At 34.9% G+C, this 19,336-nt stretch overlaps 1 protein-coding gene across 1 annotated transcript in view; it reads left to right on the forward strand.

Moving 5' to 3' along the window:
• cfap58 (cilia and flagella associated protein 58) overlaps nt 1-19,336 on the forward strand; it is a gene marked incomplete at its 3' end in the record, with an annotated part of 145,647 nt that overhangs the window by 17,744 nt on the left and 108,567 nt on the right. Inside the window, 3 exon segments of the mRNA NM_001077556.4 lie at nt 1,305-1,464; nt 15,547-15,629; nt 17,949-18,140. Coding sequence (NP_001071024.4) covers nt 1,305-1,464; nt 15,547-15,629; nt 17,949-18,140 — 435 coding nt within the window.

Raw genomic sequence — 19,336 nt, forward strand, 5'->3', positions numbered from 1 at the left:
AACCTGCAAAAGCGTGTCACTTGCTCAAAATGGATAGCTCATTCCTCAAAAGCAAGTATTCATGTCAAACAAAGTGTCAGTGTCATCAAGATGAAAAGTCTTAACAACATTGTTAATGAACAAGATAGTCAAATAGCTTGTCATGTTTTCATTATGACAGTTTACTCCAATTTTTTCCAATGCAAAAAAGTCAGATTTTGGTGACACGTCCTGAAAATGCTCAAGACAGCACTATATACTATTTGCACAGTCATTTGAAAACTAAAGTTAGACATCACTGCATTTAGTGGGCTATCTGAGTACAAGAAACTGAATATGTATGTTTACAGTTGTTACTGCATTTGCTCTTTGCAATTCTAATTTATTCACAGCATTGTGCAAAAGAATAAATACACCTTTATTTACAACAAACATAAAATTCCTTGGAGAAGAGCTGTGCACAACTGTTAATAATATTGCAGTACAAATTGGAACTGAATCTACAACATACAGGTCTGTAATTCATTTATGAAATTCTTCAATTTAGAAGATATTTTCAGGAAAAAAAAAATATTTTTTTTGTTAAATATAATTTGCTTGACATTTTGACAACTAGTTCAACATTTGTGTATGTAATGACTCAAGTAATGAAATGAGGACTATTAGTTTGAAATGAAATGGCTATTCAGGATTCATACGTTTAGTTTATTTTGACTGACATGACATAAGCAAATGATAATGTCATAAAACAGCAGAGAGTATGAAAGCAATTGATGCATGTCCAAAAGCTGCAATTTGTTGGAAGGAATGTGAAACTGCTCTTATGATGTGCACAAATGACTAATTGTTTTGAGAAATGCATTAACTGTTGTGCAAATGTAAATAGTGTTGTGAGAAATGCACCAAAGCCACTGTGAAAAACTGTAATGTAATTTAAAAAGTATTCAAGTTTCAACACTGATAATTATAATAAATGTGAAAAAAGCACAGAATCAACATATTTGAAGTATCATGTCACAATAAAAACTTGAATAATGATCCTGAAAAATCTGCTTTGCATCACAGGAATATATTGCATTTAAAAAAAGAATTAAAGTATAATATTATCTTGGCACATTCATGTTTTAATAATTTTTTCTTCTGTATAATAATAATAATAATAATTTTAAAAATTGTTTTGAACAGTAATGTATAGATTTGAATTGTGATGTGTTTAGGTTTTACTTGACTAAATGTGACTAGTGTGGGCTTCAATTGTATATATACACACTCACACACACACACACACACACACGCATAAATGACTCATGTGTTGTGTGCTTCAGATGAAGGAAGAGGAAGTAACTCAGCTGAAACAGGAGATCACTAAACTTACCAGACTGAGAGAGGGGGCGCAGAGGAGACTCAGACAGATGGAGGAGCAGAAAGCAGAGGTGGAGAATCAGAGAGAAACACTCAAGAATCAAATCACTGGACTAGAGAGAGGCAAGAATGCACACACACACACACACACACACACACACACACACACACACACACACACACACACACACACACACACACACACACACACACACACACACACACACACACACACACTGTTAAACCTAACTGAACTCATGCCATAAATGTTTTATTTTAAGCTGTATAAATATGAAATGTCAATGTAGTAAAATGTTTGTTTTTTTACATTTTATATAGATAACTATACATGAATATATATTATACACATATATAAGGTCTCTTTTTTCAGTCAGTGTACTGTTTTAGTAACTGAATAACTCAAGGTATTGGTTTATTTCGAGTCAAAGGGGGTTTCTGGTATGAACATATATTATGTCCAGGGCTTGATCACCAGCCACAGTGGCTAGTAGTTTTCCAACGTTACTAGCCCCTCGCCATTTTCACTAGCCACAATTTTGTTATTGGGAAAATATATTTAATATGCATGAATTTGACTTTGGCATGCTAAATTACTTGATATAGATACTGTGTTATGTCTTTATGCCTCCTCATTAATTTAAGTTTTTTTTGTGTGTTGTTAGCTTGCTCAATGAACATGAGCCAATGGGTTTTCAGTGTCGCATTGCAATTAGTTTTATTTCACATTTCACATTTTATATTCACTTTTTAGGACTCAACACTAAGGATTTACTTTTTTTTTTCTCTGGCCACACCAAACTAATTATTTCCCTGCCACAAATTTTAAATAATGTGTAAAAACACAAATGTTCTTAAAAAACAAATAATAAAATTATTCTCACATAACTAAAACTACACTCAGTGTCCTGTCCAGGCTGAAGCTTGCAGATCATCAGTTAACTTTAGATAAATAGAATAGTTAATCTCCTAGAGCAATGTTATTGTAAAGGATGATAATTAAACCACATTAAGCAAAACATTATGTTAATGTTAAGCATATTAATAATGCGTTCAAAGAATGGTTAAAGCGGAAACGGCAACCGTTGCTGCCTACAAAAAATCTCAAGCTCTTGCCAGCAGAAGCACTGCTTTTTTCAGTCTATTTCAAAGAGAACATACCAGTTGCGTTTCCAGCCATGGAACGGGACAAGGGAGCTTTTAAGCACTCGCGCTGATCAAATCAGCTGTGCGCACGACACTGTCATTGGTGAGCAAGGAACTCCATGCACATGATCATTCTCTCATTCGGTATTCACCTGCTTTATTTTGCTCGCGCGAACACTTATCAGTCATGCTGCTTCTCGATTCTAAGATCACATTTGCGCGCATATTGACAAACGGTCTTAAACTATAATTCTAATCTTTAGTGACAAGGCCACATTGGCAATTTAAAAATTCTTTTCAACCAGCCAAAGAGGCTAGTAAGGGTGTCTCACTAACCAGCCACAGGTGAAATCTATAAGCATTTGGCGGGTTGTCGGGTGTTAATGTCAAGCGCTGATTATGTTATAATTTTACATTATATATTATGTTACGTTATATATTACACAACCTTTATGCTGCTATAGTCAAATCTTTCATCCCACAGTATTTCATTTCATTCTGATTGGTCAGTTCTGACAATCTAGCGTGTGCTATTTCCCGATAAAAGCCTGTAAATGCATATATCAAATGCGTCTGTTTAGGGCTGCACATTATATTGTTTTAGCATTGATATCAAAATCTGTGCATCCACTATAGTCACATTTAGAATTATTAGGTTCTATCTAACTTTTTTGTCAAAATTGAGTTATTGAAATATTCTTATTACATGACAACTTATTTACATTATGGGATGTTTTTTTTTTTTTTTAAAGTTGTTTACATTTAAGACATTTTATTTAAAAAAACAAATGTTACACACATACTGTTTGCTATGGAATGCAAAAACTTTGAAGCTCAATCTCATAAAAAAACCTTATAATTCCAAGGTGACGGTGTGTTTAAGGCCTGCGACTGTACAGATGTGGCCTTTAGAAATGCGCGTCCCAGAAAACAGAATGCCATGACTAGCTGTGGTTAAATTTGAAATTCTACTCAGGGAAATTCTATTAATCAGGAAATGCATTACCAGTATGGGGCAGCCAAGCATCATTCTCAGTAGTGGCCAGTTCTGAAGCGGAGGACTCAACGCCCGTGGGTGACTGTTTCTCTTTGGAAGGTGGAGGTGTTTTGTTCATATTTGCTGAAATCTAATACAATGCTGCGCCTAGTATAATTGTGTGTTTGTGCATGAAACTTGCGTGTTTAGATGCATGTATGTGTCTGAGAGACCGGCTGAGCATATCAAGAGAGATTAAAGCATTCTCAAAGCTTTAATTAAGGAGTGCAAAAGACACAAACTGCAGTGCCTTACTAAAGTTACAAAATGTATTAATAAATGTACTTACTGCAGTGTTGTTCAAGGCTTTGCATACTTACTGTACAGAAAATACTCCATCTCTGATTTAACATGTGTGTTTGTTCATAGAATGGGTAGAAAATGACCTTTATATGACATTTTTTTTTGCTATTTCTGCGCAGAAAAATCTACAGATTTATGCAGAATATTTTGAGAAAATCCTAAAACATTAAAAAAAAAAACTTTTATTCAAGGTTTTAAATGCAAATCCTATTAGATCCACTTGTTTGGTAAACAAAGCAAGTTTCTCATATAATATATCTACTAAAAGCAAGAAACTATTCTTTTACAATATGTATAGTAAATAAATCTTATAAACATTATTTAGCAAAATTACTGAAAAAATTATAAATTAAGACATAAGTACGTAAATAGACTCAATGATGGGCTAAAAATCTGTGGATTTCCAACATAGGCTCATTCTGAAAACGTAGCCCTATATTCTGGAGATCTCGAATTGTGTAGCCAGAAGCAGCTGACCTCCGTATGGACAGCTTTCCTGCTGTTACTAGTTTGTCCAGCAGCTCGCTTCATAGGTCGGCAGACATGAGATGCAGAGAGGAGTGTGACTCCGACGACAGGGTTCAAGAACGGTTCCAGGAAGCCGGTTAGACAAAAACAGAAGCCAAAAAACAAAATAAACAAAAAGTAAATAAAAAAAAGTAAATATAAAGTAAATAACAGAGTGAGAGTGTGGTAAAATCTGAAAATGTGGTAAAAATCAGGCAAGGGCTTTTCTTTTTCTGGATTGCTTTTTAAAATTGTAGGTTGGGTTTAGAGAAGGGGATGGGCGGGTCAATCTGTGCTTTTGAAAACACTATTGGTTGGGTTTAGGGAAGGAGGAGAGTGGGTCAGTCAGTCAGTCAGTTGACAGCAGCCTCTGGTGGATTTACACAGGAACAGAAGGCATGAATGGCACTCACGAGAGAAATTTGAGATCTCAAAATGGGTGGATTCATGAAAAAACTAAAAAGTAGCTCCTGGGATGAATTTGATGCTCTCCAAATATGTATATAGGAGTACATTTTCATAACAAGCCTAAGTTGTTGATTTCTGTGTGCACAGATTTCATGTGGCTGTATATATGACTAGAATTTCAGTAAGCCATAAAGCCGGTCATCACTTATTACTATGCAACATTTTGCTGAATTCATAATAATTAATGGAAGGTGGGTTGTTGTATGTGTTGCCCTTTACAATTGTCATGTGGTGTTATGTTGAAGCTTGATTTTGAATGTCAGTGCAAGTCATTAGTGCGTTGCATGTTAAGCACGCCAAATCAAATACATGAATCGCATACTGGCAATCTTTTTATTCTGCAGACAGTTCAGTCAGCTCCCAAGATTGTTGTTAGTTATGCTAACATTACGTGCATTAAAAGCAAAACACTGCCACTGTCTAACCAATAATTTTATACTGCAATATCTGCTTCATCTTTTTTAAATATAACAATTCTGTAAGGAGAATACATTCACAAGTGTGAGATTTTTATGTATAATTTGTATAAGATGTAAATGTTTCATTTTTAAATTTAAATAGAAATATACATTTTCTCATATATCTACAGTATGTTTGTATTTGCATAAATATGAAAAACAGTGAGCCCAGCACACACATGTAAATATAAGCATACTTATTATTATTGTTATTATTCATTCATTCATTCATTTTCTTGCCGGCTTAGTCCCTTTATTAATCCGGGGTCACCATAGCGGAATGAACCGCCAACTTACCCAGCGCGTTTTTACGCATCCACATCCACACACACATATATAAACACACGGACAATTTAGCTTATTCAATTCACCTGTACTGCATGTCTTTGGACTTTGGGGGAAACCGAAGCACCCGGTGGAAACCCACGCGAACGCAGTGAGAACATTCAAACTCCACACAGAAACGGCAACTGAGCCAAGATTCAAACCAGCGACCCAGCGACTTTCTTGCTGTGAGGCAACAGCACTACCTACTGCGTCACTGCCACGCCTATTATTATTATTATTATTATTATTATTATTATTATTGTTGTTATTATTATTATTATTATTATTAAAAACAATTTACGTTTTCAGTTTGACACCACTAATACAAATACATTAACACATGATCATAAATATGATAAATATGTCAAGTAATAGTGACTAAAAAGAACAAAATTATTTTTTGAAGCTAAAATGCAGTATGGTTTAAAAATAAATGCTGGTTCACATCTACACTGTAAAATTATCCACAAAATTTGCAGGTTTTTGTAGTTTGTGATTCATATTTTTATATTTACTCATTTTATTTATGCTTCTGAATTGCATTATGGGATCTTGATCTATGTTCCAACAACTTCTATACTTGAAAAAATTAAAGAAGTGACTTTTATTAACATTTTTATTAGTTGAAGTTATAAATTGTCTGGTTTTGTGTTGTAAATTTAACACAGGCTCATTGTGAAAACGTAACCTCAAAAATATTTCTAGAGAGCGCCAAATATGTTGCCGGAAATACATATCATCCTAAAAAATTGCATTTCATCTTTAAAACAAACCATATGGGGCGGTATAACGTCGCCAACAGCTGTTTCTTTTTGCACTCACCGCTAACCTCTGTGTGGACAGCTTTACTGCTACCAGTAAACTGTTACCCGATTGCCCAGTGGCTTGCCGCGAACGCCGGCGGACTCGAGATGCAGAAAGGAGTTGACTGCGACAACGGAGTTTAAGTCCGTTGAAAAACTGTTCCAGAGAGCAGGTAAAACAAAAATGAAAGGCAAAAAATAAAATAAACAAGTTAATAACACAGTTAAAACATGGTAAGAGCTGAAAGCGTGGTAAAAATCAGGTGGCAATGAGTTTTTTTTTTTTTTTTTTTGATTGCTTTTTAAAGTACTACCGGTGGGTTTAGGGAAGGGGGTGATCGGGTTAATCAGTGCCTTTGAAAACACTATCGGTTGGGTTTAGCGAAGGGGGTGGGTGGGGTCGGTCAGTCGATCAGTCAGTCAGTCGACAGTGGCCTCTTGTGGATATACTCGAGAAAAGCAGGCACTCACAAGAGAAATTTGAGATCTGAAAAAGTGTACACTGCAGCCTCTGGTGAATTTGTGAAAACAAATACTGAAAAAACAAAAAAAAAAACATACCTCCTAGGACATATTTCATGATCTCCAGAATTGGATATAGGTGTACATATCCATAATGAGCCTGAGTTGTGTATATTACAGTATACAAACATAATAAACTACTTATAATAAGCTGTACTTTTTTTCATTTTACAGATGTATTTATCTATAAATTATTTCTTGTACATTAAATTATTTCAAATTACTAAAATGTCAGTAAAAGTCACTTTTTACATTAAACTGTAGAGTTGAATTTTAAATAACTGAAGTTGACAGAGCAGAACTAAAGCTCCCATCATGCAATCCACAACCGTAAATAAATAGAAAACACTTGTGAATCACAAAATACAGAAACTGCTAATTAACATATTTCTTTTTACACTGTGCTTTAAGTATTTTATTGTAATTTTTGCTATATTACCATGAAAAGTGTTTCAAAGGAAATCCAGCACCAATTCAGTACACTAGTCTATTATTTTTTACAGCTTTGATTGGAGCCCTTGTGTGGCTCGGACAAAGAGATATAAAAACTGACATGCAAATCTAAATTAAGATGCGTTTTTGAGGAAAAAAAACCTCAAGAGGACTTCAGTGAAGACTTTTTCTAATCCCCATCTTCTCAAAAGCCCTCATTTCTCTTTCTTTCTTTTCTTTTCTTTATAAACACAGGTAATACGTTTCGAGGGGAGATAGAGCTGAGAGTAATTACGTTCAAACAATGAATACATCTAATTTAATTTGTACTCTTTTTTTCTTTTCATTCGACCCCTTTACTGTCCTCTACACGTCTCTGATTTTTCATTTCTGCAGGCACATACTGTCCTGTCCTTCTGCTGTTCTTCCCCGCTGATTTGAATACCTAGATTGCAGGGTTTTGGAAAGATAAATAGTACTTTCTACAGTTTGCCTCTTAGCTTTAGCTTGTGTCTTTTTATACAAAACTGACTTATCATGTATGTACTGTATTTCTCTCTTTCTATTGAAATTAGACTATGTCATTTGATATTCTCTTTGGTTATTATTCATTCATTCATTTTCCTTCAGCTTAGTCCCTTATTTATCAGTCGTTCTCAACTACAATTCTGAATTGTTTGAACTACAGAAATTAGTTTAGAAATATCTTAATAAATAACACAACAAAGACGAAGCATGTAAACTTCATTGTTTGTTTATTCAGAATGGATCACAACAAACAGTGTTGGGGGTAACTCGTTATAATTAACATGGGTTACGTAATAATATTACTTTTCCTAAATAAAGAGTAATGAATTACCTTTAAAAAATGGAATATTATTTGAGTTACTTTTTAAAAAAAGGTAATGCAAATGACTTTTTTACCATGCTTAATTGACTTTTACATAATATATTGCAGAATAAAGATGAACTTAGTTAGATTGAATCACACACTCAATGTGATAGTGTGCTGCGAGGGAACAAACTGTCGACTTGCACTCATCATCATCATCATTAGGTCTCTTTTTTCACAGCAGATGAGTCAGTGTATTGTTTTAGTAACTGAATAACTCAAGATATTGGTTTATTTCGAGTCAAAGGGGTTGTCTGGTATGTTAGTACTACAGACGCAAACCGCTTCACGACAACTCCATTCAACTTTGACTGGTTCACTTAAAAGATCAGGTTAAAACACACAATTCATTTACAAATCGCGCATCATCACTTCAGACAGTCAAAAATAGAAAAAATGGCAGGCCGGAGACTTCGATTTTTGCAATAGATTCTTGTCATTTTAAACTCATCAAAGAAAAGAAGTCGATTGTTGTTTGGTGTAGATTATGTGTAAGTAAAACTCTTGACAACTGTAAGAAACATGACAATGAATAGAAAAACAAAACTGAAAGCAAAGCACTACACCCACACCCCAACTCAAGTTCACGTTCACGTTCTCCAGGTAAAAAAAAAAAATTTACTCAAATAAAAGGTTATTGCTTTTATTGTTGAGGAGATGCAGCCACTGTCTACTGTAGAAGCGTCTACGTTTTGTAATATAAAGTAGTACGATTCTGAGCAAATTCTGAAAGAGATCAAACTTTAACCAGTTAAGAAAAAGTAGCTCAAAAGTAGCTCAAAAGTAATATGGTGCATTACTTTCCATAAAAAGTAACTAAGTAAAACACTTTTTTGGAGAGTAACTCAATATTATAATGCATTACTTTCTAAAGTAACTTTCCCCAACACTGGTAACAAGAGGACACCGAAGGCGGCATATTAGTTTACTAACTAGTTTATTTTTGCTGCTGATTAAAGTGACAGTGCATTGATATATGACCAAAACACATAGAATGACAGTAAAAAGTAGCAATTTCACCCAATGAATGCATCGATCAGATCCACTGATTTATATGCACTGTTTCTGTGCTATATATGCGCTGCCTCACATCTGATTGTGTGTACGATGTGAATGTGTACAAGAAGAGGAGATGCTGTTGCAGGAGCTAGAGCGTTGCTTTGCATGACACGCGATGTGAATTGTGCTACTTTGTAGACCCACAAATGTTGCTTTGGCCGACTTTGCTAAAATATTTGAATAACATTTAAAATTAAGGCATAGCTCTTCAAACTATTGGGCTAATTAATTAATGTCAGAACACACACACACACACACACACACACACACACACACAAATATTTGATTATGGCCCGGCCCGACCCGAAGATAGTGGCAGCAAATATCAGCTGGCTCAGACTCTAAACTTTAATTCACTTATATCATGTCTTTTGACTGTGGGGGAAACCGGAGCACCCAGAGGAAACTCATGCCAACACGGGGAGAACATGCAAACTCCAAATAGAAATGCCAACTGGCTCAGCCGGGACTCGAATCAGCAACCTTCTTGCTGTGAGGCAACAGTGCTAGCCACTGAGCCACCATGCCGCCCCTTTGGTATTTTTCTTCTTCTTATTTGTTAGCTAATGGCATATGTTCTAACATGTGGTTAACTAGGCACACATTTCTCATTATTTAAAGTAGTGCCACATTCAAGCTTTTTGAAAAAGCTGTTTAAAGCTAACTACAAGGCCGTTTTAATAGGCAGTTTATTGTGAAATGTGTAACTACTGTATCAGATAGTTGGTTTATTTATTTATTTTTGTAAAAACAATTTTTTTGGCACATAAAGCAATTACCATTCCAATTAGGGTGACAACTTGAAAAAAAAAAAAAAAACTTAACAAAATAAGACTTGAAAATGCACTCTTTCAGAAAAAATAAAGATCACTAGTAGCATGTAACAAAGTAATTAAATAAAAAAAAAACTGTTTAATACTGCACTCTTTGGCATCAGTGGTTTCAGTGGGAATATTTAACATCTTTATATTTCTTTCTTTTCTTTTCTTTTTTTTTACTTAATAATATCTAAAAATATCTAAATAAATATCTAAAAATGTTTAAATTAAGGATCATTTTCTAAAAAAAGCAAAAAAAAAAAAAGTAATGTTTTAGAAAAAAAATGCCAACATTAAGTGAAATAACGCTTATTACGCTTACGATGCGATACTGGATTAACATATATGCTGATTCTGGAACATCATTTTTGTTAGATAATGAAATCCATACTTATTCCCTATTCCAACCCAACCATAACTGTAAATTATTCCCAAAATCATAGGGGAATAATAGCTGGATAACAATCATGTAGAAGTACATAAGCATAACCGTAAACCTAAAATGAACAGGGTAAACTAATCACTTAATTCTGATTGGCTGATTGTAATGTTGAGATGTGCAAAGTAGAACAAAAATGATCTAAAACTGTAAAATAAAATTGCCTGAAATTAAATTTAAACTCACTCACTCACTCACTCACTCACTCACTTTCCTTCTGCTTATTTTCTTCTGTATCAAGGGTCGCCACAGCAGAGTGATCTGCCAAAATATAAACTGTATATTTGCAAGTGATGTGTTATTCATGCTGCTAATTAATTCATACGATAATTATGAAAATATGCAAAGGTATTTAATGATAGAATATTGCTAATTAAATTAACAGCATTTAATGCTGTGGTAATGTGTTGACTGCTTTGAACTTAAATATATTTAGCTGAATATAGCTTCAATATACCTGTCGCCAAAGAAATTATGGCAAAAAACTTAGTCTTTGCTGGACTAACTATTCAGTACCTTACTTAAATTACTGTACTTGTTATATTTCATTTAATTAAAATATAATCGAATAAATATATTTAAAAATATTAAAATATTAATATATTTTACATTTAATTTAGTTTATTTTATTTTTTATTTAATTGAAAATATTCAATTTTATTATTTTATTTTTTATTATTTATTTTATTATTTTATTTATTTTATTATTTTATTGTATTATTTATTTTATTGTATTATTATTTTATTTAATTTTATTTGGTTTTATTGTATTATTTTATTAATTCATTCATTTTCTTGTCGGCTTAGTCCCTTTATTAATCTGGGGTCGCCACAGCGGAATGAACCGCCAACTTATCCAGCACGTTTTTACGCAGCGGATGCCCTTCCAGCCACACCCCATCTCTGGAAAACATCCACACATACACACACACACACACACACTATGGACAATTTAGCCTACCCAATTCACCTGTGCTGCATGTCTTTGGACTGTGGGGGAAACCAGAGCACCCGGAGGAAAACCCACACAAACGCTGGGAGAACATGCAAACTCCACACAGAAATGCCAACTGAGCCGAGGATTGAACCAGCGACCCAGCGACCTTCTTGCTGTAAGGCGAACGTGCTACCCACGTGCTACCCACATATTATGTCAATATTTTATTTCAATATTTTATTATTTATTTTATTTTATTATTTTATTTAGTTATTTTATTTTATTATTTATACTATTTTATTTTTTTTCAATTTTGTTTCATCAGTTTTCCACTGCTTAAAGGACCGCTAGGTTACATTAGGTTGTAGAAAAGTAGATTACACTTAAACGATGCTTGCACTGTGAATCTTTTGGTCATGCAAACACAGTAGCTCATGTCAAACCTGCAAATTAATACCTACATTTTCCACCTTTACAAATATTTTCTAGTCACACACAGCAGTGGACTCCAGGGTGATGAAGTGACCTCAGTCTGTGTGTCTGATTCATGTTCAGAGCTCAGTGTGCTTATCTGCAGGCGTAAAACGGACTGTTTATTTGCGCTTTGTAAGGCCGTACGGGGTGATATAATGAAACAATAAAACGGTGAAACAAATGGCACAAAATGGAATGATCAATAAAAACCAGTCCCAAAAACAAATGTTCACAGGATCATGAGAGGATTTTGCTGTAAATCTGTGGACCGTGACCCTAAAAATGGGGTGTCTCTTCTAAAAGCTTTGTGTATAGAACAGGGGCACCACTAGCAATTTTAAGCTGAGGTATTAAGACATTTGTGCTGCCCATTACATTACAAAGCACAGGAGAGGGCAAATTCTTCAGCAGGATAATGCTCCTTCTCATACTTCAGCCTCCACATCAAAGTTCCTCAAAGCAAAGGAGGTCAGGGTACTCCAGAATTGGCCAGCTCAGTCACCAGATATGAACATTATTGAACATGTCTGGGGTAAGATGAAGGAGGAGGCATTGAAGATGAATCCAAAGAATCTTGATGAACTCCGGGAGTCCTGCAAGAACGCTTTCTTTGCCATTCCAGATGACTTTATTAAGTTATTTGAGTCATTGCAGAGATGTATGGATGCAGTCGTCCAATCTCATGGGAGGCAAACACAATATTAATTCCTTTTCCACTGCACCATGACTTTATATTGTATACTGTACATTATTTCTGTTAAGTGACAAGACTGTCTAAGCAAAGTCAAACCTTACTATCCTAATTAAATAATTAAAATCGTTGTTCATGGTGGCTGAAATCCATGTATCTTGAAAGTCCAACATATATCTCTGGATTTCATTCTCAGACAGTTGTTCTAAATCTGTTCTCTGGTCATCCATCTCTTGCATGCGTCCACCACACCTGCTCACCTCCTCTTTCTTCCTTCAACTACAGTGACCTCTCGCCAACACTGACATCCATTACTCTGATGACGCTCGTGGTCTGTAGCTTCAGCTGAGCATCTCAAGATAGGTTTCTCAGGAGACACCCTAGTATATCACAATAGCTTCATTTCCACGAGTCTGGTAGATATGTAACAGAAACAGTCTAGTCAGTTTGAGTAGATATATTTCTCATGAGACTTCCTGCATGGTTTCACCATCAAGAATCTGATATAAGCTAGATATGTAATGGTTAACCGACAGTCTAGTTAGGGCATCACACATTAAGGGGACTTGCTCTTTAAATGAACACTCTACCTTTTTTATGGATATAGGTTCAGTTTACAAGTCACCTAGAGTTAAACAGTTGAGTTTTACCATTTTTCAATCCATTCAGGCGATGTTTGGGTCTGGCGGGAGCACTTTTAGCTGAGCTTAGCATAAATCATTGAATCGTATTAGACCATTAGCATCTAAAAAAAAAAAAGAGGGTTTCAGTTATTTTTCTAATTAAAGCTTAACTCCTATGTAACATTGCATACTATAATCAACCGGAAATTGATAAGTTGCTATTTTCTATGTCGATATGTAGAGCTATCTTTTCATTTTTGCGTAATACAAATCCTAGTTATCTAACAGTGAGATTATTTTCAGGCGCTGCGTAATATCATACACAATGTTATTACAGAAGATTCAAGCTTTCTAGACTGTTTTTTGAGCAAAATGCTAATGGTCTAATCCAATTCAATTCTTTATGCTAAGCTAGGCTAAAAGTGCTCCCGCCAGACCTGGAGATCAGCTGAATGGATTAAAAAGGTTGAAATCCATCTTGTAAAATTGACTTTTTGCAAAAAATAAGCAGTGTGTTCCTTTAAAGTTGGCCACTTTGCATCAAACCGTTGGCTAAATGATGAGGTCTGTGTTGGTGCTTAACCTCGGGCTTTCCTTCACACATAAAGACAGCAGGGCTCAGAGAAACCCCAGGGCCAGTGTACTGTAGCTAGACACTTCCATCATGCTCATCATTTATTGACTATCTGGCCTGTAATCCACTGAGGTTTGTCTGAGAGCAGTTGGAACACAACACCTGTTCATATACTTTGGACTTCTTTGAAAGAGTTGTTGACTAGAAATCTGTTTGACCAGTATATGTGATTGTAAACATTCATTGTGGTTGTTTCATAATGTTTCCCAGTGATGGGTTGTGGCTGGAAGGGTATCCGCTGCGTATAACATATGCTAGATATGTTGGCGGTTCATTCTGCTGTGGGACCACTGATTGAACAAGGGACCAAGCTGAAAAGAAAATGAATGAATGAGTGTTTCATAAAGTTCTGGAAATTGCTTTCTGCTTTTTAAAATACATTATGAACAATATAAGGATAAAACATAACTTAAAATATGTATATTTACAATAGATATTATATAAAAGAAATAGCTTTTATAAGCATTATGTAATATAAATAACTGATGAAAATAGTAACCACTCATTTAAATAAATCAGAGTAAATATTAATAACAAACAGTACATTATCATGGGGCGACACGGTGGCTCAGTGGTTAGCACAGTTGCCTCACGGCAAGGGGTCGCTAGTTCGAGTCCCAGCGTAGGAAACCCACATGGACACGGGGAGAACATGTAAACTCCACACAGAAATGGCAAATGGCCTAGCCAGAAACTCAAACCACCAACCTTCTTGCTGTGAGGTGACAGTGCTAACCACTGAGCCACTGTGCTGCCTTTAAAACCTGTTGAAGTGTGTGTGTCTGTTTGCGTGTTTTTTATATCTCTATCAAATTGAGCAGGTTATCTTGCTAATGTTTTTTTTTTTTTTGTCACTGACTCTAGCATGTTTTCCCTGGTGTCCTGTTATACACTTACAAACATATCATATAACACATCTATTATTACCTCAGGAATTGAAAAACACGTGCAATATATGCATTACCAATAGATTGATGCGGCATCAAAACCTCTTTACTCCACATTTTAATTTATCGAACTGCCTTTAATCCAATCTGGCCCAGTTTGACAAACACCTGAACCTGTCATCAAGCCAGTAACTTATACAGAAACCCTCATATTAATGAGAATCCCGGGCCTCTGATTGGCCGCTTCAGACAGAGGGCCTGATGGATGGAGTCAGGCCCCGCTTGTCATCTTAATCAGGGTTTCAGCGCTGATGGATGTTGTCATGTTGATCAGGCCTGGCTGGGTGATTGATGAGATGGACAGTGACAGCGGGGTCAGTGAGCTGGACGTCCCAGGAGCAGAAAGAGACCGGGTTCATCCCAGGATAAAACACGGATTGGCCATTTCACATGACAGCGCAGACCTGCAATGTCCAATCATGCAAACCCCCAAAACGCAGCTTCTGTTTCTCGCTTTGTCCCAGTTCCTGCTTTTCTCCTGCCAGCCAAGCCGTATAATGGGCTTTTTGAATTGTGTAATTATTTTTACGTCGGTCCTTCACAGACTGTTGAAAGTGCTTATGAAAACGAGCCTATTAGCGTGGAAGCCTTTCAGAAAGAAAAGTAACAATTAGTGTTGGCTTTGGTAGAAGATCTTAAAAATAGTGAGTATTCTTTTGTGTTTTTCTTAGAAATGGAGGCCTCAAAGAATCAGATTGATGCGGACAAGAAGGCGATAGATGAACTGGTGCGGGAGAGGGACATCCTGAATAAGGTGTGTGTGTGTGTTTGTGTGGAGTGATGTACAACTGATGTTATTAACCTGGAAATTATCCCACAATTTTTGTGCAATTAAGATTTTAATGGGTTTTAGTTGATGTTTTATGTTTGATTTTGTTGAAGTTTATATATATATATATACAGTTGAGGTCAGAATTATTAGCCCCCTTGAATTATATGCCCCCTGTTTATTTTTTTTTATTCCCCGATTTCTGTTTAACGGAGAGAATTTTTTTTTTACACATTTCTAAACATAATAGTTTTAATAACACATTTCTAATAACTGATTTATTTAATCTTTGCCATGATAAAAGTAAATAATATTTGACTAGATATTTTTCTAGACACTTCTATCAAGCTTAAAGTGACATTTAAAGGCTTAATTAGGTTAATGGTTAATTAGGTTAACTAGGCAGGTTAGGGTAATTAGACAAGTTAACTGTATAATGATGGATGGTTCTGTAGACTATCAAAAAATATAGCGTAAAGGGGCAAATAATTTTGACCTTAAAATTATTTTAAAAACATTAAAAATGCTTTTATTCTAGCTGAAATAAAACAAATAAGACTTTCTCCAGAAGAAGAAGAAAAAATAAATTATCAGACATACTGTGAAAATGTCCTTGCTCTGTTAAACATTATATTTATATATATATATATATATATATATATATATATATATATATATATATATATATATATATATATATATATATATATATATATATATATATATATTTTTTTTATTCTGCAAGTTTGTTATGATTATATATTATAATATTTCATATTTAAAAGAGTAGTTGGCTAGTTTGTTGGCTAGTTAGTTAGTTAGTTAGTTAGTTGACAAAATTGTGGAAATAAGATAATAAGTAAATCAAATAAGTAAAAATAATAAACCTTTTTTTTATTATTCTGGAGAACAAAACCAACGTGCTTGGGTTAATTAATTTATTGTTTCCTTTTCCAACTATTCCAGCATATGTTTGACCCAGTGGACAGGCCCGGGTTGAGAATTCAGAGGCCCGTGGACACAATGTCTTGTAGGCCCCCTACCTGGCCACACCAATTAAAAAATAAGATTAATATAATATTTTTAAATAAAATAAATCCATAAAGTATTGCCCGCATTTTAAAATAATTATATACAGTACATACATTTGTAGTATACAAAGATTAAACAAATTTTTAAAGCATTTAAAAGCACACTTTGAAAAAAAAAAATACTAATAAAACTAGTGAAAATTAACGGATTTTTAATATACTTGTTCCAGTTCACTGAAGCAGTACTAAACATATACATTTGAGGATATTTTTAATGTATAACTTCTACAATCTTATAATGCTTATGATTTGGCTATAACCCCTCTCTAATCCAGTTCTATGAATCTGAGACTTAATACACACATATTAATGATTCCTACTTGTCTTCCTCATGATGAAAAGTAGGCAAAATCTGATATGTAATGGGTAAAAAAAGAAGTGTTTTTCAGACGCTGGATTCGAACCGGTTTCTTGATCAATCGCGTCAAAACATATTGCCATGCGTTTTATGAACTACGCCACTCACACCACTGATGGTAGCGCTCTTTATTCCAACAAGGTGTGCTATTTGCACTTAGCCTAAATAGACACAGTGGTTGACTTTCCAGTCACAACCCAGTACAGGGAAAATCATTACTAATTTAATATTTTAAATAAAAGGACTAATGATTAACCATAGTAAACTAAATATTTGTTTATTCGTTTGTATTAATTGAACTATATATTTGCAAACCAAATAAATCACAGACATTAAAAGCCTCTGAAACCTGCTGGTTTGCCACATTTGTTCATGAACCGTTCTGGACAAACTTTGCTTGAAATATGAGGTCAGCTTTAGCGCAGGTCTGTAAGGTTTAATGTTATTATTTTTAAAATCCTCAGGGCTTCTTTAATTTTCTGCAGCGGTTCTGCAGTTTCACAGCTCTCGCAGCTTCCCTGCTGTTATGATGCACAGATGGATTTCAGAAAAAAACAGTGAAGGTTCATGATGTTTCTGCTGACGTGTTGAATATTGCATCGCTATTGTGCGTATGAAAATAACAGGATATTCATATTTAATTGCGCAGGAGACGCCGCGTCTCACAAACGCACACACTGTGGCATACAAACACCGCTTTTGATTTGGGCTTACCATAGAGAATCACTCTTTCATCTACTGAACAGCAATACATCATACAAAAAAATGTATCATCTATTTTTTGAAAACCTTGAGTCATGAGTATATTTATAGACTGATCTTTTGCGTAACCTCTTGCGTGCATGTTTCCACCAGAATATGATCAAGGCGGCGAATGAAACAGACAAACAGCAGACCCTTGTGAAGCTCCATGAACAGTCCAAGAAGACGCTGGAGCACGAGATCCTAAACTACAGGGACGAAGCCCAGAAACAGAGAAAGATCATTTACCAGCTGGAGAAAGAGAGGGATCGCTATATAAATGAGGCCAGCGAGCTCACCAAGAAGGTACAACACACACACACTAAAGTCAGCCACTTTTTAGTGAGGGATTGAGAATGCCAGCTTGAAACATTTTGTTTGGTGGCTCTAAATTAAATCGCATTACTTAAATCACACAATTAACAAACCATTGGTAAGATCAGTAACTTACCAATTGGCTGCTTATTATTAGTAAGGTAGAAGTTTGTTTAAGTTATGCATAGGATTAAGGATGAAGAATAAGATCACAACTACTAATAAACAGTTAATATCTTAATAATAGGCAGGTAATAACCCAGAAGTCAATAGCATAAATTGTGACAAATTAAAGTGTTAAATACTGTAATGTTATACTGCTAATAATCTTAATATGCTCATATTACCACAGTTCCTCACTCAAAAATCACAAATGACTGGAATTATCAAAAACACATGTATTTATTTACAAAAAAAAAAAACACTAACAAGCCAGGAACATGAACACACGAAGGAAGAGAGTGACAATGTAATACCAGACACTGAACTGTTGAACTTTTTAATAAGGTGAATAAAATAAAAATTAAGAAACATCCTGGATCTGTTTCTTCACTCTTCTTTACAATTTTTTTTAATGTATTATAGAAGTATCAGTGTCATGACTGTGTTTGTCCACCAGATGCCACTGTAGTTCGCCAGCAACCCCCAGCGGACTACAGTGGCTTTAGAACTACATTTCCATACATTCTTTCGCACACACACCCGGTCTGTCATCTACACTGATTTACAACCACAGCTGTCTCCGTTCTCCGTGATTACCTGGACTATATATTCAGTCATTCATCCTCTGATTGTCAGTTGGTTGTGTCGTCGTTGTTGGTATGTGTTCCTGATCTTGCTCTTGTATCTTGTCTCAGTTGTTAAAGTCTAGTTCGAGTTAATCTGTTTGAGTTTCTCGTTTGTTTGTTTTGTTTGTTACTTTGTTACTTTGATTTTTTTTTTTTTTGTCACTTTCACTACACAATAATCATTAAAATCTGCACTTGGATTCTACACCCGTTTTTGTTCCTGTTTACAATTCTGTATCGTGACAATCAGATTGGGTTTCAGTATCGATAAATACTCAAAATCAAATGACTTTGACTCGAGGGCAAAAAAAAAAAACCTGATCGGCACATGCCTAACTATTGTCAAAGGTATTTTTTTTACAAGTTATGGCATAGCAGTCAAAATTGGACAAATGAACT

The sequence above is a fragment of the Danio rerio genome, chromosome 1, assembly GCF_052040795.2.
Source record: "Danio rerio strain M-AB ecotype USA chromosome 1, GRCz13ab, whole genome shotgun sequence".
In the NCBI taxonomy this organism is placed as follows: domain Eukaryota; kingdom Metazoa; phylum Chordata; class Actinopteri; order Cypriniformes; family Danionidae; genus Danio; species Danio rerio.